The sequence below is a fragment of the Acinonyx jubatus genome, chromosome D1 (genome assembly GCF_027475565.1).
Source record: "Acinonyx jubatus isolate Ajub_Pintada_27869175 chromosome D1, VMU_Ajub_asm_v1.0, whole genome shotgun sequence".
Lineage (NCBI taxonomy): Eukaryota > Metazoa > Chordata > Mammalia > Carnivora > Felidae > Acinonyx > Acinonyx jubatus.
This window is the reverse complement of record NC_069390.1, coordinates 7,280,854-7,304,194: the sequence shown is the minus strand read 5'-3', so window position 1 is coordinate 7,304,194 and position 23,341 is coordinate 7,280,854. Positions and strand designations below refer to the sequence as shown.

The following is a 23,341-nucleotide window of genomic DNA, read 5'->3' as shown; positions in this document are numbered from 1 at the left end:
GCCCCAGTGGGATCGCTGAGGTGGCCACAGGCAGGGGCCTGCATGACACAAGTGCCCTCGTGAGACGGGGATGTGGGATCTAACAGTCCTCCAGGGGGGGATGTTTCCAGAGGGTGCTGCTGCTGGGCCACGGGATCGAGCCACCCTCACAGGCAGGAATAGCAGCCCCTTCAGGTGGGGTGGGAGTTGGGAGCCTGCTGGGGTACCCCACTCCACCCTGTTTCCACGGGGCCCCCGAAGCCACGTCGGAGGCGTGGGTAGATGCACCGGAAGTAGGCTACTTGCCAACCATCAATGCATGCTAACAACTCCCCGAGCCCGCACTGGGTCACCGGTCCTCGCGGGGGCCTCTGAAGTGGGCATGTTGCAGATAAAAGAAGCACGTGTGGTTACTCGGTCGAGGCCACACGGGCTGGCACGTGGTCAAGCTGAGATTAGAACCCCGGAGCAGGACCTCTTCTCTCCAAAGCTACACCACCTCTCAGGCCTCAGGCGGAGAGGGGCATCCCATTCTGCTCCTCACAAGGCGGAATCACGGGGACGCAGGAGGCTGGTTTGCCAACCCAGCCTCAGTGCCTTGAAGACAGAGAGGCCTGGACGATCGGGGGGCACAGCTTGTGAATGGCACAGTAGTGTGTGTGTGTGTGTTAAAAGACCTGGGAATGTCCCGGGGCCCACATGGCTGTGCTGTGGGACCCCCTCCTTGGGAAGGCCTCCCTGCCTTGCTGCCTTGCTGTGTCAACAGGAGCGGCTGTAGGGACGGAGCTCAGGGCAGGACAATGCTGGGGCCTCCGGGGCACCTGTCAGCTCTTCTGTGGTTTGGAGACAAATGGGCAGAGAGGGCTCTCTGACCGACTCCATTTCCTGCAGTGTTCACGTAGCCGCATACCTTTGCTTTCCCAGGCTAAGATGCTGGAGGCTTTCGGGGGAAGCAGGCTCAAAGGGGACCATGCTTCCGGTCCAACAGCCGTCTGAGCATCAGATGATTCCCTTCAGGAAAATGGCAGGATTGCTGTTTTGTAACAGCTGGGCCGCCTTCAAGAACAGGTCAGGAAGTGGGGGGGGGGGGGGGGGGCGGGGGGCACCTGGGACTCCTAGAACCATCCAGGCCCTGAGGGTGGAGTCCTGGGGGAGGCGGCTGCTAGGTCAGAGCTCAGCTCAGCTCTGATCAAATCAAACCTTCACTAATCAAATCTGTCGGGAGTTACTGGCCTGGGCGTGATCCCACCGGGGCTGGTGTAAGTCAAACTAGGTCTGAAGAGGGGCCGCAAACCTGAATTTCCACCCTCTTGGTTAGTGTTCCCTGCAGTGGGTATGAGGCAGAAAGGTGGCCCCAGTCCTTTCGTGTCATACTAGAGAATTTCTGCCCAGTACATTTTATCACCCTTAGGGGTCATGGGGCTTTGAAAAACATTGCTCTTTTTTTTTTTTAATATTTATTTTTGGGAGAGAGAGACACACACAGAATGAGAAGCAGGCTCCAGGCTGTCGGCACAGAGCCCGACACGGGGCTCGAACTCACAAACTGTGAGATCATGACCTGAGCCGAAGTCAGACGCCTAACTGACTGAACCCCCCTGGGTGCCCCTGAAAAACACTGTTCTATAGGATATTGACCAATATTGATCTAATTCAGCAATAGCAATCTTATTTCAGGATTCCTCCTGTTTCTCCCATTGACCACACACACACACACACACACACACACACACACACGTGTCGATTTCTTGTATCCTCCTTTAAACTGGTTTCATCATCTTGATCAGGGAGCACGAGGCAAGCTGACAGGCCGCAAACACCCCCCTCCCCCACCAAGGTGGGACTTGTGTGACATTCCTTGGGCACTCCTGGCTGCCCGAGAACAAAGGAAAGGGGAAAAACAGATGGTTTACTGATAGAGATCATAGTCCCGAAGGACCTAAAAGTCTCCATCACCCCTCCATAGTGAGGTGGGGAACAAAGGCAGAAAGAAATGGCAGCTAGAACTCAATTTCCTTCTAACCAGCAGCCCATCGACAAATAAATACTTGAGGCAGGCAGAGTAAAATGTTTCCCCAGAAACTCCTTACAGTCTTAATGCTAATGATTTGCTGGAGAGAAAACAGCCTTAGCTTGACAATAGCTAGGCCTCCGGTAACCTTTGAGTCTTTAGCATATGAAAATCTCACTGGAAACTTCCCCTGGACTTTAACCAGTCTCTCTTCAGGGTCCCGGGGCAGCTCTTCCTGCCCACGGGTCCTTTCTTGGTCGTCGGTTCCAGACCCCACGAGCCCCACAGTCACCCCAAAAACCTCATCAATCTTGCTGGCTCTATCCTCTTCCTCCTTAAGGAGTTTTTTTTCTCTTTTTTTTAAATAAGTTTATTTATTTTTGAGAGAGACTGACAGCACGCTGGAGGGGCAGAGAGAGGGAGAGAGCATCCCAGGCAGGCTCCGCACTGCCAGCGCAGAGCCCGACTTTCGGGCTCGATCCCAGGAACTTGAGCTGAAATCAACCGACTGAGCCACCCAGGTGCCCCTCTTTAAGGAGTCTGAACACCAAACCAAACTGAACCATGCTCCCTGTCATACAGGAAGGCAGCCAGCCGCAGCCAGGGCAGGAAGAGTCCCATGGGTGTAGGGCAAGAGGTCTCACGAGTGTCAGGTGTTGGACCCCTGTGGAGCTCCCACTACCAGCCCCCACCCCTGCCCATGATTGGACTTATAAAGGAGAAGAGACTTATCCGAGGTCGCAAGGTGGGTAGTGGCTCTTCCAGCCCTTCCCTAGTCTCTTTCTGCCCTTTGGAGTTAGACCTGTGGCCTCCATCCTTGGTGGGGGGGGGGGGGGGGGGGGGCTTCTAGTCCCACCCCAGTGCTTATCACAGGGACATTGCCCTTGAGGCTGACACCACCAGGCCTGGCACCTCTTCCGGGGTGATGGGAGTTCAGGGCCAGGGAACCAAGGGGGGGGGTGTCTCAGAGGGGGCCCAGGGACCAAGCTCATTTTGGAGCTGGTGACCTCCCACCCTACCTGATTCCCAGGGCCCACAAACACGCGGGGAGTGGCTGCTCAACTTCGGAGAAGTTTATTGCTGGAACCTGCAGAGGAGCTGCTGGAACATCTTCCCGAGGAGACGACCAGTTTCCAGCCTCGGGCCTGGCCAGGGCTGACGCTGGTGTCTGTGGGTGGCGGGAGCACCAGGTTGCAGGACGAATGCTGTCTCCTGGGAGCTGGGTTGCCACAGGCAAGGGGAGCTGAGTGAGCGGCTGGGAAGGCCTGCCCTTGCTCCCCACGTGCCACAGGGGTGCTGTCAGGGCAGCGGGGACAGCGCCACCCCCTGGATGGCCCGGGCATCCTCCGGGACAGCCTGGGCCTCCTCCGGATCGGCCTGGGCTCCCTCCTGGATGGCCTGGGCTCCCTCGTGGACGGCCTTCACCTCCTCCTGGAGGGCCTCTGCTTCCTCCTGGAGGCTCTTATATGACAAGTTCAGCTGGAACAAAAGGTTGCAGGGCCCAGAGGTGGGTACTGACCCCGGACAGGACTGCCTGAGGCCCGCTATGAGGCCCTCTAGCTGGGCTGGGAGGCAGGGAGGAGGGGGAGGCACAACGAAGAAAGGGGGTCCCGGGCTGAGGGGCTCACCAGCCTTTGCAGCTTCTCCCCCAGGGCCAGGTTGTCTGCTTGGATGGTGCTCAGTGACTCCCGAAGTCTAGAATGGAAAGGGACCTGCTTCAGCCCCCAGGCTCTTGTCCTAAGCAGCTTCCCCGCAGCGCCCAACACGCGTCTCCTGCCTGGGCTGTGTGACCTGGAAAGGCCACCTGGGAACGGGCTTTGACCAAGGGTCCAGTCTTGTCCTGGCAAAGCCATAGGTAGGGGCGGGTTCCTCTCCCCCCCCCCAGTGACTCACAGCAGGAGACTCAGACCGAAATGAAGAGTGTGTCTTCCTCTTCTCCAGCAGGAGAAGGGCCGGCTGCTCTGTCCCACAGGCTAGCCATCCCAGCCTGTTGGGCTGCAGCAGGGACCATGACAGAATTCTGAGTGGTTCCAGGCTAGCAAGAGGGTCGGCCCCGGAAGTAGCCCGGCCCGAGTGCTCTGGGTATGAATCAACGTGCCCACCCCTCAGATCTCTGCTATGGGAGCCCACGTGCAGCCCGGAGGGAATGTGTCCCCCTGCCCCACCCCCCAAACCTCTGTCTCCAGGCAGATGTCTGACCCTGGCATCACCACGGAGGGCCAAGTGGCCGCGGAATTACACAGACTCCAGAGCCTGGCACCCAGAGAACAGAGCCCCACCCCCGTTGCTCCACAGACCAAACTGCTCCCTCAAGTTCTTGGACAGTTAAAGGTGGTGGTCCCCTTGCAGGCAGCCTTGCTGACCAGGCATGCAGGCACCCAGTTGCCCGATGGGAAAGAGCGGTCGCCTCCTGCACCTGTGGGGCAGGTTCCGCTCACACAGAAGGAGGGCACCGATGCTGGGGAGGGAGGGGACCTGCTGGCCAGTGAGGAGGTCATCCAGTGCAGAACGGTGAGCAGGCAGAAGAGGGGAAGGAGGAGGGGCACGTGAGGGTGCAAACCCACTGCTGTCAAGCCCGAGGCCCTGACCTCAGTAGGCGGGGGCGGGGGGTGGGGAGCCCTGTCCCCCCACCCACCCCCACCTGCCCCGGCCCAGCTCACCTCATGCAATCATTGTGCAAATGGCTGATTTCCTGTGAGGTCCGCCGGGCCCCCCAGTCTTCCTTGTCCAGGAACTGGTCCTCCTGGATCTCTGCGTCCCTGGGAAGAGTGTGCAGCAAGGGTTGGACCAGAGGGTCTAGAGGCTGGGGGAGGGTCTGGGGAGGGGGGCTGGACCAGGCCCAGGTCTGCGCATCCCAGGGCCGAGTCCTGGCCCAGGTCTGAATGTTAACAGAGAGAAGCACCCTCTGCCTCCCTCCCCTGCACACACTCACTCAGCCTTACCCCTCAGGGTCTTTGGATTCCTTGGGCTCCGCTGTGCTCAGGAGTATAAACAGGAATGTGACGGTAGGTTCTGGCTGCAAGTTCCGCGGTTGCTCTGAAGAAGACGGCTTTGGCAGAGAAGGTGCCATGGTGACTGAAGGGCAGAAGGCTGGCGGCCAGGGAGACTGGGTCCCCTCACACCGTAGAGCAAGACAGCGGGGCTGGTGGCCGGCAGTCCAGAGCTCCTCTCCGGCAGGGGAAGCATTTCTCCGGCCACCTGCCACCCTGCCTGCCACCCCTGCCGTCTGCCTTGGGAGGCCCTGGTGCTTCCTGTCACCTCTAAGACTGGCTCCCCGGAGACCTGAGGGTCTTCTGGCTCCTGCTTCTCAACAGGCTGCACCTCTGGCTTCACCACGGGTGTAGAGTGGGCTCTTCGTCTGCCCCTGAGAGACTGAAGGAGACAGAAGCCCGGTTGGTGAGGCACGTCCGCCATCCTGCTGGTCTCCCCCTTTCCAGCCTTGTCTGGTTTTCTTTTTTTAATTGTTTATATATTTTTGAGAGAGACAGGGAGTTGGGGAGGGACAGAGAGAGAGGAAGGCACAGAATCCGAAAGCAGGCTCCAGGCTCTGAGCTGTCAGCCCAGAGCCTGATGCGGGGCTCGAACCCACGAACCGCAAGATCATGACCTGAGCCTAAATCGGACGCTTAACCGACGGAGCCACCCAGGCGCCCCTTGTCTGGTTTTCTTGACGTAGCCTCCGGTCTGGAGAGCCTCCACCACCAGTTCTGTCTAGCAAACCAGACCCCTCAAAGTTAGGATTACCACATTTAGCAAATAAAGCGCAAGGAAGGGTACCAGGGAAATTTGAATCTCAGATGAAACCGAATACTTTTAAAAGCGTAAGTATGGCCCACGCAGTGTTTGGGAAATACTTAGACTAAAAAATGATTCATGGTTTATCTGAAATTCAAATTTTACTAGGTGACCCGCATTTTATCTGGCAACATGCTACATGCTGGTAATATTTTAGAAACCGAACCCTTGCAAATGCAAGGTATAGGGGGTGGGGGCGTGACGGGCACCCTGTTGAAAGGAATCCTATAGAAGCTTGTAAAAAAGTGGAGACTCCCTCCCGTTTTGGGCATAGAAATCATCTATCAATGAGACGCCGAGAAACAAATAGTGTGGCATTCAAGACCCTCTCTTATGTACACCCCTGTTTCCAACCCCCTTAATACGCCACTGTCCCTGAACAGGTCTCTGCTCAGACCGGCCAGGAGCCTCACTTCCCAACACCAGCCTGAGCTGCCCCCACCGCCACTCTTGCCCGTGCTGTTCACCCCTCTCCTGTTCCCTCCCTGCTCTGTAATCTGAGCTGAACCCCACTCTTTTCTCTGCTGAGCAGATGTACCTCCCCGGGACCCCCGTGGACGGGTTCACATCCCTGAGCCTAAATATGCATCTGTCTCTACGAAGTGATGTTACTAGCAGCTTCTCCCCAAGTGACAGGAAGTTTTTAAATATATATTTTTCAGTGTTTATTTTTGAGAGAGAGAGAGAGAGAGAATGCGATCGGGGGAGCACAGAGAGAGGGAGACGGGCTCTGTGCTGACAGCAGAGAGCCCGATGCGGGGCTCGAACTCACGAACCCTAAGATCATGACCTGAGTCGAAGTCGGATGCTCAACTGAATCACCCAGGCGCCCCCCGCCCCCAGGTGACAGAAAGTCTTCAGTCAATAGATGGAATTGTCGCCATTTTTCACTTTCAGATTTTCCAGAATCTTGCACCTCGGCTGGCCTAGTGATAGAGGACAATCCAATGAGAAGGCAAATAGTGACCTCCCGTGTGTCCTTCATACCGAGCTCCGTCTGGGCTTTTGACAGGCCCACGGGTCGTGGCAGGGATCCTATGTGAAGTCCTCTCTGCCGTACATTGAGCCTTTCCAGGTGGCCTAAAATATTATAATTCCTGTCCACATGATGTAAACAGAACCTTCGTGGCTGGCAATATCCTGCAGGAGTTCCTGTAACTCTCCAAAGTCATACCAGCGCTCCCAAGCGGGTAGCTCTGTCACTGGGTTTGATTTGTGTCCTGGGGGAAGTTGGCAGCGTGTAACAAGATCTACAAAACTAGCCGGGACCTTTGCCCCTGGTAAGGTTGCTTTGGTAATGAGGCTTAAAGACACGACTCCCATGGAAATAAAAAATAATTTACACAGAGTAGCCGATTTATACCAGAGAGCGAAACTGGAAGCAGCCTCAAGGGCCCAAGTATAAGAAAAGATCAGTAATCAGTGGCATGAACGTGACAGAACGCAGCTTACTCTGCAGTTAGTGGTCCCCAGTAAACTGTGACGAGCTGCTTCCTGTGGGACAGGTCTCGGCAGGGTCCCGAGAGCACACAGATAGGTGATCCGGTTCTGCTCAGGAAAAGCCCCCGGGGCTAGGGAAGGTCCCAGGTTCCCAGGTGAGCGCAGCACAGGGAGATGTGCCATAACAGAAGCCTGTAGACAGCCCCGGCCACGAAAGAAGGGAGCCACACATTTGGTTCAAAGCTCCAGCTAGATTCCGCCGTGAATGTGATGCTTGCCTGTCCATACATAGGAAATGGGGTATCTTGGCACGGGGAGAGCAATCCAAAAGAGGGAGCGGCTTGCGCAGGCCGGTACTGAAGGGCACTCCCACCAGGGCACAGTGTGAGCCGGCCTGGGCTGTGGCCCCCAGGTGACAAGGAGGCATGGAGAGACCTTTGTGTGTCTGTGGGTCGTCTGGGCCGTAAGCAGGAGTGTGGGGGGGACGAGGAGACACGGGGAGTAGGAGTGTGGGGGGAAGCCAAGGGCCTTGGGAGTGGAGAGGCAGGCGCAACTGATCCCCTGCCAAGTGTCTACACTGTGTGGATACCGGGGAACAAGTGCAGGAGACGCTGTGACACCACAAAAGCAAGCCTCTCAATGGTCTGTACGAATGATTATCTTTTATCCCTTCGAGACCCTACTTTCCATTCTTTTGGGTGTTACACTCAGAAGTGGAGTTGTGTAAAGGGCTTTAAGCAAGGGAGAGACAGGCTATTTTTGTCTTCTAGGAAACTGAGTCTGGCCCCAGTGTGGAGTTTGGAAGTGAGAGGTTAAAAGGAACTAGACCTGCCAGGCCAGTGCTGTCCAATGGCCTTGGGACAGAGGGAGGCTGAGGTTAGGGCTGATGGGATGGGGCGAGGGCAAGCACAGAGTTGCAGATGACCCCCCCGGGCCCCTTGACAGCAAAGAGCCCGACACGGGGCTTGAACGCACAGTGAGATCATGACCTGAGCTGAAGTTGGATGCTTAACCAACTGAGCCACCCAGGCACCTTGAATTTAAGGAGTTGAAGACCTTAATTTGTTCTAAGGGCCAGGAGGCAAGGACAAGTCTAAAGAGGAGCTGGAAGGGAGACTAGTTCGTGCCACAGGCCATCAAGCGGCACACGCGTCCCTGGGTGTCCTTGAGCCGGATGGGTGAACTGAACCTGTATCTTTGACTAGCCCTCAGGAGCCTCTGCCCCTACTGTCGTAGGGCATGGCGGCTGGGCCAATGTGAGAAGCTGGCTCCTTCGCAGGAGCCTCACAGGGGAACAGAGGCCGGCTTCTGTGAGGAGCGGGTCCCCAGGCACCGGGTGAAGCTCTTAGCAGCCCCACCTCTTTCCTCCTGGGACTGGAGGGGCTGGGGCTCCCTGGAGGCCCCCTTCCCAGGCAGTCCTGCCTTGAAGAAGCAAGTCCTGCCTCGAAGGGCCTGTTCTTGACCGGACAGAAAAAAACAAACGTGAGAGCAGAGCAGTGATCACGGGGCCACCAGAGGCCAGGCTGGTAGTCCCCTGCACAAGGGGACAACCCTGGTGACACAGGTCAAGAAGGCTTGGCTTCCTGGGCCTCCCACCCTTGCCTCTGCCTCTATAAAAACAGCAGTCTACGAATGAGCAGAAACTTTGTAATCAAAAAAATTTTTTTTTATTAAAACGACAACACAATTTCCCTTTAAACTCTAGTCTTAGTTTTTCAGGGACAGCGAGAATTTGCAACGATGCCATCAGCACAGCACCTGGCTACTCTCGACTCTGCTAAGACACTTCCCACCTGTTCCACCCCACCAGCCAGTGAGGACAAGAATTCTTTAGCTGTCGAGCTCTGGAGCGTCCGGGCCCGTCCGAGCAAGGGGGCTTGCTTGCAGGGTCTGACGAAGCACGAAGTGTTGAACAGGAAGCCCGGGATTCCCAGGCCTTTTGAGGGCTTTCACGGGTGCCCACCGGGCCCGCGCCGGATCATCGAGTACCCTAACCCAGCATGCGTGCATCTCCCCTCTACCTCCACGGCCCCATAAACGTCAGAAGACGTATGGCAGAAATCGTGGGAGGGCAGCCTCTGAGAGCATGCTCTTTACCAGCACTGAACCAAGAGAAGCAGGGGAGCAGGGCTCCCCAGAAACAAGGAGACAACACACCCACGCTCGCGCGCCCCATCTGCTCCTAACATCTCGTCAGGCAGTGTTCTCGTGTGAGCAGACACTAAGGAAGCTAAAACTGCCTCTGACCCTTGTCCCTTTCTGGCAGGTGAAAAGGCACCTCCTAGAACTTTTTGGGCGTAGCTGCAAAACGCTAGTGGGACTAGGATTCGGATTGCTTGACCCGGTTTTCCCTCTACAGTGGAGTAGACTCTGCACTTTATTTTGTAAGAAATAGGCTAAGCGACGATAAGGGCACCTCCCACCACAGCCCCTTCCCGGCCCTGTGCAGGCGTCCCCCAGAGGCCCGGGGCTCAGTTCCTGTGGCACCTAATGGCCACACCGAAAAACGCACCCTCCTGGCCCCCAGCAGCCTGGCATTTAACTGAACAATCTCAGCAGCAGAGCAGACCTACAGAACAGCTTTCATAGTAAGAGCTATGGTCTCAGACCCAACCGAAGCTTCCCTCCCTCCTTCACAATGTAAAACTCTACAGTGTCCAGCTTCTTCCTCAGAATTCTCTCCTGGACCATCTACAGAATCTGAGAGGGAGCCCAAGCTTCTTGACGCAGATGGGCTCGCGGCCGGGAACCAAACCCCCAGGAGAAGACGATGCAGGGTGGGGGGGGATGCCTGAGGCTCGGTGCGGCTGATGCAGAGCAGCCTCAATCCCCCACGGCGGCCCAGGTCCTCTCTCACCTGCAACCCCAGCCTTTCACCTCCTCTGGCTGTGCCAGTAATCTCTACTCCTTGGTGTGGAAACTGGCTGGACTCCCCTGGGAGGGAAGGAGAGGCCGGTGGGTCAGAATAGACATGGGACAGCAGTACGTTTCCTGAGATGCTGTCGCCGCTGCACAAGCTTTCAGAGGAGGACAGGCTTTGTGTGGTGACGGCACATGCACAGGTAACAAGACCAGGGGAGGGGACCCCAAGTGTCTTCTCTGCAGGGAGGAGGAGCTATGTACAAGGGAGGGGAGAATACGGCCCCCACGACATCTCATTCAACCAGGAGATCAAACTGCTCAGCAGCTTCGAACTCGGCATTCATGGCTGCAGCCCATTCATCCAGCTCTGATTTCTAGAGGAAGAGAAATGGGGCGTGGGGGGGGGGGGGAGGAGGGGACAGGTGAGTGAGGAAAGGGGCACGTTGGCCAGGGCATTTCTACCCATACCCTGCAGGTGCTGAGCCCCGGGCCAGCCTGAGTCCCGGCATGTCTCCCAGTGTGTCCCGTATGCCAGCAGAGGAAATGCCCTGCCCCTCACTCACCAGGATCTCCGGAACCTTCTTTTTCTTTCGTTTCTCTTTCACAGCAGGTGGAGAGATTCCGGGGAGAGTGGTATCTGGGGCCCAGGGCTTCACAGGGACCCTGGGGACTTCGGTTAACTTTGAACACCTCACAGGTGAGACTCTGGCCAAGTCTTCTGACCCCAGCAGGCCCTCGAAGCCAAAGCAAGACCGGCGGCCTGGGGTGGAGGTGGAGGCAGAGCCGAGGGTCTCCAGCCGGCTGTAGGATCGCCTGACTTTCTTAGACATTTCCAAGTCTCTGGCGTCCAGGTCTTCCCTGGAGTTGGACTCGACATTCAGGGGGCACAGCACAGGAGTAGGGGTGGGGGTGACGGGGACACTGCTTGTCTTGAAGGGCTCCTCCCTAGCAGGCTCCTTGCTAGAAGGGTTGTTTTCCTTCTCCAAGAAAAAAGCAATCTGTACCAGGGCAGAGGAGAGAACAACTCCTTGTTACTTGGCTGTTATTACTCACTTCCAGAAAGGTCCGAGGAGATTCAGTGTGGAAAGACGCATAGAACACTCATAAAGGAAAAGACAGGACGAGCAACAAATCAGACCTTGAGACAAATTTGGGAAGGGGAAGAACAATCTGCCATCGCTTCTGAGTGCACTTCTGTAACGCAAGAGGACTTATCACCACTTGGTGTTGTCGGCTCTGTCTCCAAACAACACGTGACCAGAAGCTGGCCAACCTCTACTGATGCAGGCGTCCTTCACGGGTCGTCCTGACCAGTGCAGTAACCTCTTGACCTCTCTTCCTGCTTCTGCCTGTGCCTTCTGTGGTCTATATGTCACACAGAGTTTTCCTAAAACGTGCATCCAGTCAGTAAGTACCTGTTGGTCACGGGCCCCGTTCCAGGCACTGGGAGAACAGGGAGTAGAACAGAGAAAACCCGGTCTCCATGGGGCTTCCGTTCCCGTGGGAGGAAGACAGAGCTAACGAACAGGGAAAAATCATGTAGCACGTCAGAGGTACTAAGCGCTTCGGAAAAAAAAAACAGGACAAGATAGGACTGGGGGTGGGTTGGAATTTTAAGTAGGTGGAGCCTGCTTGGAATTCTCTCTGCCCCTCTCCTGCTTCAAAATAAAGAAATAAACTTAAAACAATCAAGAGAGAAAAAAAAGAGAGGTCCACGCGTTGGCTCCTTAAAAATTCTATTCTCAGCTCAAACGCGGCTTCCTCAGAGAAGGTATTTCCTACCATAGAGCAGAGACCAGCCCCTCCTACCACTGCTATTTACTGCTGCTACCCTGACCTATCTCATCCGGCAGCCACCACTCTCAGATTTTGGCTTGTTCACTGGTCAACCATCACCCCAACTGGAATATGAGGTTCTTGACAGCAAGGGGTCTTCGTCCGTCTGGGTGACCCTGCCTACGTCCAGCACCTTCCGCAAAGCCCTGCGTGCAGCAGGCATTCCGTAAATGCTCAGTGAACAAATGTACACAAAATTCCACACTGAGCTTTCTGGCAGCCAAGACAAGGTAGGAAACAGGACAAATTCTGCCACTCTTGTGGTCTAACAGAAGTATGTTGGTTATCAAGAGAGATACTTCCTAGCTACAAGCACTAGAAATCTGCCCCAGGAGTCTTAGTAAAGGGGATGTTGAATATGGGTGCCTGGGTGGCTCAGTCAGTTAAGCACTTGACTCTTATTTAATGTTTATTATTGAGAGAGAGAGAGAGAGCGAGCGAGCGCATGAGCACGCGAGTAGAGCCAAAGCAGGCTCCAGGCTCCAAGCTGTCAGCACAGAGCCCAACGCTGGGCTTGAACCCACAAGCCACGAGATCATGACCTAAGGTGAAGTCAGACGCTCAACCGACTGGGCCACTCAGGCGCCCCGCATCCGACTCTTGATTTCAGCTCAGGTCATGATCTCATGGTTGGTGAGATCAAGCCCTGCTTTGGGCTCCACGCTGTCAGCACAGAGCGTGCTTGAGATTCTTGTGCGTGCGTGCTCTCCCCCTCTCTCTCTCCCCGCTTCTCTCTCTGCCTCTCCCCCACTTGCATTGTCTCTCAAATAAACTGAAAAAAAGGGGGGATGCTGAACAAAATGGGGGTCACCCTAGACTACTTCCTCCTCATCCCCTACAGCCAAACAACCGTCCAAATCCTTGCAGTTTTGATCAGTATATCATCAACCTATCATTCAACCAACAAGAATGAGGGATTACCACGGGGAGGCAGAAGTCCCCGCCCTCAAGACCACACGCAAATATTCTCAGGTATCTGTAAGGCCTAACGAGAACTACGAAGAGAAACGCAACAGCGACAGGGTGCAAGTGGTCAGGGAAGGCTTCCAGGAGGTGTCCTTTAAGCCGAGTCCTATGTGATGGGATGGTCACGTGGTGAGCCGAGGGGCAGAGCATCACTTTGCCCTTCCCTTCCTTCAGGCCCCCACCATGTCCCTTCAGTCAAGTCCTCCTACCTGGCCTCGGGTCCCCAGCAGCAGGCTTTTTCCAACCCGGTCTCCACCCAGACCCAAGAGGGATTTTTCTGAAACACGCCAGCATGCCTCGGGGACTACCGACTCCCCAAAGGCTCCTGCGGTGCCAAGGATGGAGCCCAAGCTCCCGAGTGTGGCTTTCATGCTTCAGGAACTGCTCTGTCTTAGCCTGTTCCATCCCCTAACAAGATCGCCAAAGGCACACTGAGCAAGCTGCCCTTCTGCACGCCTCGGGATTTTATGAATTAAGAGGTCGCGGCAAACACAGCTTCCTGTGCCCAAACACTAGTGTCTTTAAAGACTCAGTTGAAACCTTCCTTCTTCTGTGACACAATCGCAGGGGCAGCTAGTCTGGGTTAGGTGCCTTCCTGACCTCTAGTACTTTTCTTATTGCAGTTCTCAGCACACTAGGCTACTATCGCTTGCTCATCGGTCTTTCTCCCCACTTGACTGGGAGTTCCATGTGCTCCTAAAAGGCAGCTAGCGTTTTCCATTTATTGTCTCCCCAGGCACAGGTTTTCTGTTAATGAAACACTCTTAGTAACTCCTGCTAAACCAGTACAAATGCTGTACGTTTCTCTTACAACAACCAGTACTCACAAACAGAGCAGACAGACTGGAAAGGAGGAGGAAGAGTTGGGACACAGCTCAGTTCTTCCAGGAAAACAATATAGACTATTAGAACGCCACAAGACCACAATGTATTATTAAGTCCACAGGGAGTGCGCAAAACGCACGATGTATGTAGGTTTCCAAAGGCAACCTGTTTCCAAATACAGATGGTTCCCAACTTACTGATGGTCGGACTCAAAATTCTTCAACCTTATTACCGCGCAAAACTGATATACATTCAGCAGAGATCACATTTCAAATTTTGATCTTTTCCCAGGCTAGTGATACGGGGTAAGATACTCTCTCGTCAGGCAGTTCCCGATACGCGATCACGGAGGGTAAACAATGGATAGAACGTACAACCATCCCATTGTTCGCTTTCATACAGAACTCAAGAAATTAAATGGTATCCAACTCTTTGTTATAAATAGGCTTTGCGTTAGATGGTTTACCCAACGGCGCGCTAACGTAAGTGTTCTGAGCCCGTTTAAGGCAAGCTTCGCCAAACTATGACGTTCAAAGGATTACGTGTATGAAATGCATTTCTGGCTTAGGATATTTTCAACTTACGATAGGTTTATTAGGATGTAACCCCGTCCTAACGGGAGGAAGATCTGTACCTCAAAACAGTTACCTGGGCAGATGGGAGCAGCCAGTATGCCCTGCCCCATTTCTAGAATGCTCCCCACTCAACTAAGCAGATGAAAATGAACTCACCCTTGGGCTTCTTCGAGGCGTGTGCACAGATGGGGTCTGTGGAGACAGTAATAACTGATCACTTAGCCACTCCCAATTTTGGCTCCCAACCCACAACCCTTCTGTTAGCCCTCACCTTTACGGTATGGGCTACGATCTTCTTCAAAACGATGGGCTTTCTGACAGGAGCCGCAGGGGATGCCTGGAAAAGAGGAGTGAACATGAACTACACATTACTCCACCGGCCTCCGAGGCAGAAACTGAGGAATCCCGGGCTCACCTTGGGCCAGATTTCAGGGAGGGTGCTGGGGAGATCAGGGCCTGATTTCCGCTGGGACCTCCGCGGAGACTGAGTAGAAGACGGGGTCCTGGGCCCTGGGAAGAGAAAAAAGTTAGGAGGTAGGGGAGGGCTCTAAACCTCAGAGTCTAGAGAACAAGTTCAGGAGAGGGCGAGAGAAAGTTCCCAAACAAGCCCTTTGGGGCTTCTTCTCGGGAAGGAGCCTCCTAGAGCGGTGGGGGAGGGCCTTCCTCACGGGGCTCCGTCCCTCAAACGGCTCGGCCCCAGGCTCCCGCGCGCCTTCCGCTCACCGGAGCGTTGGGCGGCCCCTCCGGACCGCGTTCGCCTCTCGGACATATTAGCCTTGGTCTCGATCTCCGCCACGGTCTCCGCCGCCAGGGCTCGCGCCAACCCGGAGGGCCGACGGAGACAGAAACGTTCGAATTACCCGCCTGGCTGGGAGGAAGCGGAAGTGACGCAAGGGGGGAGGGCCGCCGTGCTCAGTTTTCACCTCCTCAGTCGTCTTCACGTCTAGCGTCAGCAGGGGCGGGGCCAGTGGCACGCTAGCGTCATCAGAGCGCGCCGCACCCGGAAGAGACGTGGCAGCGGAGGGATAATCAGAGCGGTCCGGCGTAGAGAGCGCAGAGCTCGGCTGAGCGCGGTGTCTGTCCTTCCGCGCCTCGGGCCAGCTCTCGCGCCTGTCGGGACCGGTGCGGCGGTCGTTCGGGAACACGAAGAGTGGGGTCTGTATTGAACGTGGGGGCGGGGCTTGGAGGGGGTGGGGCTCAGGCGGAGCCCCTGGGGGCGGGGCTGCTGGTTTCGGAGAGACGCTGATGGAGGGACGTGGCGGGGGGCGGGATCCAGGAGGAATGGGGGGTCACTAGAGGCGGGATTTGTTCAGGGGGCGTGGCCAGGGATGTAGCGGGGCAGTGGGCAGGAATTGGGGGTTGGGGCGATAATGAGAGGTGTCTAGAGGAGTTCAGAGTGGAAGCCATCTGGGCTTGTGAGTTCGTAGTGGAGGACAACAGAATTCTCTGTTAACTCAGACTCCTTTCTCAGGGTCGAATATGGGACTTTGCAAGTGCCCCAAGAGGAAGGTGACCAATCTGTTCTGCTTCGAACACCGGGTCAACGTCTGCGAGCACTGCCTGGTAGCCAATCACGCCAAGGTGCGTCCTTCATGGGAGCCGCTGAGCAGGGCACTGGGTGGGCAGGCAGTATTGGTTTTCTCCAAATCTCTGAAGGGCCTGGGCTGGAATGGAAGCTCCAGGAGGGGAGGAACTTGGTTTATTTTGTTCTCGGCTCTATCCCCAGCCCTTAAGACAGACTCTAGCACACTGTGGGCTCAATAAATGTTTATTGATTGGACAAAAGAAAGGATGATTCTCCTTTGTGATGACAGACCAGCAGCTGGGCCTTGAGAAGATGGGCCCCAGTTGTGACCTCTCTCTCCCTCTGCAGTGCATTGTCCAGTCCTATCTGCAGTGGCTCCAAGATAGCGACTACAATCCAAATTGCCGACTGTGCAACATACCCTTGGCCAACCGGGAGACGACCCGCCTCGTCTGTTATGGTGAGGCCTGAGCGCCTTGGGAGGGATCAGGACAGGCCCAGCTTGGTGACCAGTTTCCAGGGCCTCTCTAAGCAGCAGGGCAATGGAAACCACCCCCTCCCAAGCTTGGGAGGCTGGAGCCCAAAATTCTAGCCCTGCTACATTATTTACCTGCTATGCGAGCTCAGACAAGTCATTTTCCCTTTCTAGACCTCAGTGTTTTGCCCTAAAAATTAAAGCTCCTAGGTTTTTTTTTTGTTTCTCGTTTTTTAAGTTTATTCATTCTGAGAGGGAGAGAGCACGCGAGAGTGGGGAAGTGACAGAGAGGGAGAGGAGAATCCCAGGCGGGCTCCACACTGATGTCCCCCAATTCGGGGCTCGAACTCACGAACCCGTGAGGTCATGATCTGAGCCAGGGTCAAGAGCTGGACGCTTAACCGACTGAGCCACCCAGGCGCCCCTAAAGCTCTTCGTTGCTTACCTGCCCGTTTTGAGGATTGAAGGAGAGTCGGTCAAACTTGTGGTTATCATCATGACTGTGGGCAGTAGCTGGCTGGACCAACAGTGAGCTGAAGGGAGAGAGGAAGGGAGTTTCCCACAGTAAATCAGCAAAAAGAAGTCAGCAGTCACATGTGTCGTGACCTTGACCTGACTGCGGTGTAGGAGTCTTAGTTCCACTTTTTTGAAGGAGCGAGTGCAAGAGAGCTCCGTGTATGTACTTCTCGTTGTGTGTATGTGTGTATCTATATCCATGAATTTAACGTGGGTTATGTTTTTACATGTGTTAACGGGTTCCTTAGTACTTGGGGACGAGTAAACGGGTAAATCGTGTGAACATACGAACACAGGTGCGTTGTGGGGTCGCAGGAGTATGTGTGGGTGACAGTGCTTGAATTTTAGCAAACGTGAATGTATAGATATGTACGTGTGCGAGTTAGTGTGCCCACGAGTACAGATACAGGGGACAGTACTTGTGTTTGTAGGTGTACAAGCGCGCGTACATTTGTGTCCGTGGGTGTGTGCATGCATCCCTGTGCCTGTGTGTTTAGGAACTTTTTCTGAAACTGTTCTTGATTAGCTGTTAGCCCGAGGATCTTGTGTTCAGTGCAGGTTCAGAGAGGACTCACTTTAAGGGTCGCTGGCATCTTCTTCCCACCCTGGTGGGCTTCTCCCTCCTAGTGGGCTGGGGATCTTGGTAGCATCTACCTTGACTGGGTCAGTGGTGACCAAGAAGGCTCAAGTCTTAGGGGACACTGCTGAAATGGACCTAAGTGAGGACAGGAAGGCTGCAGGCTTAGGTGTATGTGCGCCTATGTCCCTAGAGCAGGCTGGGGGCTGTTGCTGGGCTAGGGGTCCTAAGTGTCTTCTTCCTCTTACCTCTCCTCCCCATCTCATGGGCCCTAAGACCTCTTCCACTGGGCTTGCCTCAACGAACGTGCCGCCCAGCTACCCCGAAACACAGCGCCTGCTGGCTACCAGTGCCCCAGCTGCAGTGGCCCCATCTTCCCCCCGACCAACCTGGCTGGCCCTGTGGCTTCTGCACTGAGAGAGAAGCTGGCCACGGTCAACTGGGCCCGAGCAGGACTGGGCCTTCCTCTGGTGAGAATCTGTCTGTCTGACCATCTGCCCTGGGTGCCACCTGGGCCAGATGGGTGGGGAGGGACATAATTAGGCAGGCCGATGACACAGGCTCTTTCCTCCAGATCGATGAAGTGGTGAGCCCGGAACCCGAGCCCGTCAACACCTCTGACTTCTCCGACTGGTCTAGTTTTAATGGTAAGCGGTGGCCCGCACTGCCTTTGGGGGCCCTCGCCACCCTGCTCTGCTGACAGCTCTCTTCTTGCCATAGCCAGCGGTGCCCCAGAACGAGAGGAGATTGCCAGTGCTTCCGCCGCCCCAGCCTTCTACAGCCAAGTCCCCCGGCCCCCCGCTTCCCCGAGCCGGCCCGAGCAGCACACGGTGATCCACATGGGCAGCCCTGAGCCCTTGACTCACGGTGAGCCGGGGCACTGTCCAGTATAGAGGAGGATAGAAAGGGAGTGGGCTGGCTTGTAAGGAGCTCAGGGTTCCAGAGTCCTCCCCGGGGGGGCCGTCCCCTCTCACTCTTACATGGCCATCACCTCCCCACGATTCTGAGACATTCTGTCAGGCTGAGAGGGCAAGGAGCTCCTGCCCTCCCCACCCCCCACCCTGCTGCAGGCCAGTTTCTCTGAGCCTGTGGATACTGGTGGCTCTGCCCCTGCAGCCTCAGCCCCGAGGAAGGTGTATGACACGCGGGACGATGACCGCTCACCAGGCCTCCATGGGGATTGTGATGATGACAAGTACCGTCGCCGGCCTGCCCTGGGCTGGCTGGCCCAGCTGCTCAGGTACACAGGGTCAGGTGGGGCAGCATGGCAGGAAGGGGGAGGGGAGGAAGTGAGAGCCAGAGGCCCTGGGCGTGATGGTTTCATGACAAAAGGGGCCTGTTCTGGGCAGTGACACCTCGTGTTGGGCTGTGCAGGGAGGCCGCAGCTTGGCAGTAGGAGTCTTGGGTCTGCTCTACTCGCGGGCTGTTTCCTTGCCCGTTAGGTATCTGGGGCTTGAACTTGGGCTCTTTGAGGCCCCTTCCTGCTCTGGCACCACCTGACCTTAGTGACTCTACCATGCCTGACACATTCCAGTTTCCAGAACAAGTTGTTGCCTCAGCTGGTTTGAGCTGCACAGTCACCTGTGTAACGGGCAGGTGCAGGGTTGACCCTGCACGCATGAAGAAACAAAGCTCAGGAATGGTGGCCCTAGGGCCAGAAGACAAGTGTTGTGACTGGGGTTCCTCTCCGGGCTGAGGGGCCGTCAGAGAGTGGGGACCTGACCTGACTTTCCCCTCATCCCCCTAGGAGCCGGGCTGGATCTCGTAAGCGGCCGCTGACCCTGCTCCAGCGGGCAGGGCTGCTGCTGCTCCTGGGGCTTCTGGGCTTCCTGGCTCTCCTTGCCCTCATGTCTCGCCTGGGCCGAGCTGCAGCTGACAGCGATCCCAACTTGGACCCGCTCATGAACCCTCACATCCGTGTGGGACCCTCCTGAGCCTTTGCTTGGAGTTGGGCCAGCCTAGGACCTGGGGGCCTGAGGTGGGGAGGTCTGGGGGCTTTTTTTCTCCGCTCCTCTTCTTCAAGCTTGAGACACTAAGATCCCAGGCCCAGCCAAGTCCACTAGAGTGGCTGCTGCCTGGGCTTGGGGCCCCTGCAGTTCAAACGTTTGTCTTGACCTGCTTACCCTGGGTCTCCAGCCTCCCACCCTCCTCCCCACAAAGGAGATGGCAGGTGGAAATAAATGACAGACTTTATTAAAACACCGAAGCCTCCTTTTCCTTCCCCCTTCTCGGCCCGGTCCTCTGGCCTCAGTGACTCTCCTCCCGGTATTGGATGGCCAGAAACTCCAGAGACAGGCGGTTGAAGAACATGGCTCCATTTAGCACTGGGCAGAGGAGAGAGCCCCCATCAGCATTCCCTGCCTGCTCTTTGCCAGGTCTCAGGGATCCAAAGCTCCCCTTCCCCCTTAGCCCAGCCCCCACCCCCACTCACTCAGGACGGTCAGGGAAAAGCACCGAAGAAACTTGTTATCTGTCATCTCAGCGTAGAGTGACCCCATGGCGGCCCAGCAGATGCCGATCACCTGGGAGAACTGTAGGCCCCATCCGGTGGGAGAGTGGCCCCCTGAGACAACAGCGGGGTTTCCATCAGCCCCTGGACCTCCCCCGACCACGCCCTTGAGCCCCGGCCCCGGTCTACCATCAGGACAACCGTGTAGTGGAAGCTCATGCGGTCGTAGTGGTGGGTGACGCAGAAGTTGTGCACGTCGCTGGCAAAGACACTCAGGTGTACAAGGAAGAGCATCAGTGAGGCCACAGTGAGCATCATGCCTTCTGGAAAGAAGAGCACGGCCAGCCGGTCCCGCCACCGCATCCTGGCGGCAGCGTAGACTCCAGTCAGACAGCGGAGTTGAGCAAGCCAACACTGTCCAGGAGAAGCAGCTGGCCCTTCTCTTTCTAGAGTGCACAGTTTGGAATAGCGGTGGGGTTCCAGGGCCACAAGGACATTGGAGGGGACAAGATTCTAGAATCCAGGCTGGTTCCAGCCAATAGAGGAGTGGTTCATGAGGGGCCAGGGGAGCTCCCAAGTTAAGGGAGGTTGGAGGGTGACAGGTGCAGGCCAGCAGGAGCCTGTTGGCTTCATCGGGTTGATGAAGGGACAGCGTCCCGTATCATCTTGCCCGCACACCGTGTACGCTTCTGCGTACCTTCTCGCTGAGTCCCCTCGACAGTGCCACAGAGGAGGCAGTGTGGGTACTTGTACAGAGCCGGGGCTCGGAACGGCGGAAGGGCATGTCGCAGGTCCACAGCAAGTCTTCGGCCAACAAGAGACTAGGCCCCAGAAGGGTAGCCGGAGGGCATTCCCAGGTGAGGAGGCCTGGGCTGAATTGCAAGCCCCAAGTATCTGCTCCATCCCCTAATGGGGAGGAACGAAGGGAAGGGAAGAGGTGAGAGAGTGCCCATAACTGTTCTGGCACCTTCCCCGGGCCTTCCGTAGGTCCAGAGAGCACCCGGCTCTTCTATCCTCTTCTTCAGGGGCCTGATGCTGACCAGCTTGCCCTTCTCTGCCACCTTCAAGCACGCAGCACTTTCACCCCCATCATCTCTGTCCTTTCCCGGAGTCCCAGGTGAGACTGGTGGCATAAATCCCGTTTTGTGCACAAGTTCGAGGTAGAGAGAGGGAGTGCCGGCTCAAGTGCTCACGGCCATGAGTGAAGGAGTCAGTACTGAGACTAAGATCCAGTACTGAGACTAAGTGGGCAGGGACACTTCCAAGCAAGAAGAAAACACTTCCTCCATACGTGTAAGAGGTGAAAACTCCAGGACTCTCAACCACAGAATCCAGAAAAACGGGCAGAAATGGTGTGGAGGGACATGAACACTCCCGGGAACTAAAGTAGAAGGACAACATGAACTTGGCCACTCCCATGGCCTCCTTCCTGTCTCTCTGCCCCAGAAGTAAGGTTCAAGGTCTGGCCAAGACCCAAAGTCTCCTGCCACACCATGCTTGCTGCCCAGTGTCCTTAATCACAACCGTCCCTGAGACCCCCGTTCTGACACACCACAGGGGTGACACCCAGGGCCCAGCCATGGGCCCACTGCTGAAACAATAGTTTGCATCTCGGTTCTCTGGTGAATACACATGAGCTTTTATGCATTAGGGTTTCTGGCTCCGTGTCATTAAAAAAATCTTTTTTTATGTTTATTTTTGAGAGAGAGCACGTACTAGTAGGGGAGGGGTGGGGGGGGAGAGGATCTGAAGCAGGCTTTTCACTGACAGCAGCAAACCCGATGTGGGGCTCGAACTCATGAACCATGAGATCGTGACCTGGGCCAAAGCCAGCTGCTCAACTGACTGAGCCACCCAGGCGTCCCTGGCTCAGTGCCACTGAAGGAAGTATCCAAGTAGTGTGTGAACTTGTTCTTGTAAAAGTTTGCACGATGGGTGCCTGGGTGGCTCAGTCAGTTAAGCGTCTGACTCTTGGTTTCAGCTCAAGTCATGATCTCATGGTTCGTGAGTTTGAGCCCTGCTTCCAGTAAAAACAAACCCCACTTCAGATGAGCCCCACTTTCTCTCTCTCTCTCCTCTCTGCCCCTCGCTCACTTGCACCCTCTCTCTCTCTCTCTCTCTCAAAAAAACCAAAAAACAAAAACAGATTTGCATAATACACAAGCATACAGAGGAAAAGGCAAGAGCCTTCCACCTCCTACGTACCTAACAGGTAACCCCCTCGATAGTTTGGTGAGTGGGTATCTTTTGGGTCCTTTCTTCAAAAAAATTTTTTTTCATGTTTATTTTTGAGAGGGAGAAAAGACAGAGTGTGAGTAGTGGAGGGGCAGAGAGAGAGAGACAGCACAGAATACGAAGCAGGCTCCAGGCTCTGAGCTGTCTGCACAGAGCCCGATGCGGGGCTCGAACTCACAAACCGTGAGATCATGACCTGAGCTGAAGTCAGACGCTTAGCCACCTGAGCCACCCAGGCGCCCCTTTTGGGTCCCTTCTTGATGTAACTACATGTGCGTACATGTGCATATACATGCATAATTTAAAAAATATGTAGAGAATCACAGCATATGTATGTCAGAGTATAATCTTCAAAATGTTAAAAGTCCGATGCTAGATCTGGAATGAACATGTAACCAAGCTGTATTAACCCATCAGTGAGGGGTTCCCCCTCAGTAAGGTGGTAATACGTCTTGGGGAGCTGGATATTGATAGGCATTTAAAGAGGAGTGTTAGAGTATGATTCTAAGTTAGACACAAAACTGGTTCATGTCCTATAGGGCGATAAGAAATACAACTTTGGAAGTTATTTTTTCTACTGGATATAAATGTTTTGTATCTGCACAATATCTACTTGTAATGTCTGCATCTGAACACTTAGTGGTAAATAGCAAAATCAAATGTTCATCCCTATGGGTATTTAAATAGTCCTTGGATGGCTATAGCACTGGGAGGACATGTTGCATTTTGGGTCTTATTTCCAAATTTTGGGTAATTTTTCTCACCAGTGTTCTGCAACCTATTTTTTTTAAGTTTATAGACTTCTTGGAGTAGATCTAAATCTTTATACTCTTTTCTTCATTTTCTTAAGATTATAGCTTCATAGGCCAACAATGTATTTTTTAAAATATTTTTTACATGTTTATTTATTTTTGAGAGAGAGAGGGAATGAGAGCGGGGGAGGAACAGAGAGAGAGGGAGACACAGAATCCGAAGCAGGCTCCAGGCTCTAAGCTCGGCACAGAGCCCCACGCGGGGCTCGAACTCACAGACCACGAGATCATGACCTGAGCCAAAGTCAGACGCTTAACCGACTGAGCCACCCAGGTGCCCCCGACGCTGTGTTTTTTTAAACAGCCTCTGAACATCCTTCTGAATATAGGTTTCAGGGGTCAGCAAACTTCCTTGAAAGGACCAGATGGTAAACGTTTTAGGTTTTGCCAGCCATATAGCCTCTGATGCAACTACTCAACTCTGCTGTTGTCGTGCAAAAGTGGGCATAAATAAAATGTATAC

The 23,341-nt window shown here is 55.0% G+C and overlaps 3 protein-coding genes across 7 annotated transcripts; 1 reads left to right on the top strand and 2 right to left on the bottom strand.

Annotated features, from left to right (window-relative positions):
* Positions 1–3,048: 3,048 nt before the first annotated feature.
* CDCA5 (cell division cycle associated 5) lies at positions 3,049–15,196 on the bottom strand. Of its 3 annotated transcripts, XM_027045185.2 has the most exons (10): positions 15,013–15,196; positions 14,705–14,799; positions 14,561–14,626; positions 14,446–14,481; positions 10,651–11,085; positions 5,249–5,362; positions 4,933–5,039; positions 4,651–4,749; positions 3,619–3,685; positions 3,049–3,469 (listed from the first exon to the last, which is right to left on the bottom strand). In XM_027045185.2, exons 1-10 carry the CDS (start codon positions 15,056–15,058, stop codon positions 3,290–3,292), a joined length of 1,245 nt encoding a protein of 414 aa, XP_026900986.1. In that variant the 5' UTR covers positions 15,059–15,196; the 3' UTR covers positions 3,049–3,289. The 3 variants fall into 3 exon arrangements, with proteins under 3 accessions (XP_026900986.1, XP_053058930.1, XP_026900987.1); XM_053202955.1 differs by lacking the exon at positions 10,651–11,085; XM_027045186.2 differs by lacking the exons at positions 3,049–3,469; positions 3,619–3,685; positions 4,651–4,749; positions 4,933–5,039; positions 5,249–5,362 and adding an exon at positions 8,880–10,461.
* An 84-nt stretch (positions 15,197–15,280) lies between these two features.
* ZFPL1 (zinc finger protein like 1) lies at positions 15,281–19,583 on the top strand. The gene is made up of 8 exons (XM_027045187.2): positions 15,281–15,444; positions 15,761–15,870; positions 16,163–16,274; positions 17,659–17,852; positions 17,957–18,029; positions 18,103–18,249; positions 18,499–18,622; positions 19,130–19,583. The coding sequence occupies exons 2-8, from the start codon at positions 15,769–15,771 to the stop codon at positions 19,314–19,316; spliced, it is 939 nt and encodes a 312-aa protein (XP_026900988.1). The 5' UTR covers positions 15,281–15,444; positions 15,761–15,768; the 3' UTR covers positions 19,317–19,583.
* Positions 19,502–21,428, bottom strand: TMEM262 (transmembrane protein 262). 3 transcript variants are annotated; one of them, XM_015068012.3, is made up of 3 exons: positions 20,021–21,428; positions 19,846–19,913; positions 19,502–19,706 (listed from the first exon to the last, which is right to left on the bottom strand). In XM_015068012.3, the coding sequence occupies exons 1-3, from the start codon at positions 20,192–20,194 to the stop codon at positions 19,502–19,504; spliced, it is 447 nt and encodes a 148-aa protein (XP_014923498.2). In that variant the 5' UTR covers positions 20,195–21,428. The 3 variants fall into 3 exon arrangements, with proteins under 3 accessions (XP_014923498.2, XP_014923496.2, XP_014923495.2); XM_015068010.3 differs by having other exon boundaries at positions 19,554–19,706; positions 19,814–19,913; positions 20,033–21,419; XM_015068009.3 differs by having other exon boundaries at positions 19,554–19,706; positions 19,814–19,913; positions 20,021–21,418.
* Positions 21,429–23,341: the final 1,913 nt, after the last annotated feature.

Bases quoted from the DNA above. Each gene is read 5' to 3' on its own strand.
- CDCA5 (XM_027045185.2), bottom strand. From the start codon at position 15,058: ATGTCCGAGAGGCGAACGCGGTCCGGAGGGGCCGCCCAACGCTCCG. The intron at 14,627-14,704 runs GTGAGCCCGGGA...CCTCTTTTCCAG, and splicing joins TCCCTGAAATCTGGCCCAAG to GCATCCCCTGCGGCTCCTGT. The intron at 5,040-5,248 runs GTGACAGGAAGC...TCTCTGCCAAAG, and splicing joins CCGGGGAGCCAGTCTTAGAG to CCGTCTTCTTCAGAGCAACC.
- TMEM262 (XM_015068012.3), bottom strand. From the start codon at position 20,194: ATGCGGTGGCGGGACCGGCTGGCCGTGCTCTTCTTTCCAGAAGGCATG. The intron at 19,914-20,020 runs GTAGACCGGGGC...TGGGGCCTACAG, and splicing joins ACTACACGGTTGTCCTGATG to TTCTCCCAGGTGATCGGCAT. The intron at 19,707-19,845 runs GTTTCTTCGGTG...TCCTCTGCCCAG, and splicing joins GCTGAGATGACAGATAACAA to TGCTAAATGGAGCCATGTTC.
- ZFPL1 (XM_027045187.2), top strand. From the start codon at position 15,769: ATGGGACTTTGCAAGTGCCCCAAGAGGAAGGTGACCAATCTGTTCTGC. The intron at 17,853-17,956 runs GTGAGAATCTGT...TCTTTCCTCCAG, and splicing joins CAGGACTGGGCCTTCCTCTG to ATCGATGAAGTGGTGAGCCC. The intron at 18,250-18,498 runs GTGAGCCGGGGC...CTGCCCCTGCAG, and splicing joins CCCTGAGCCCTTGACTCACG to CCTCAGCCCCGAGGAAGGTG.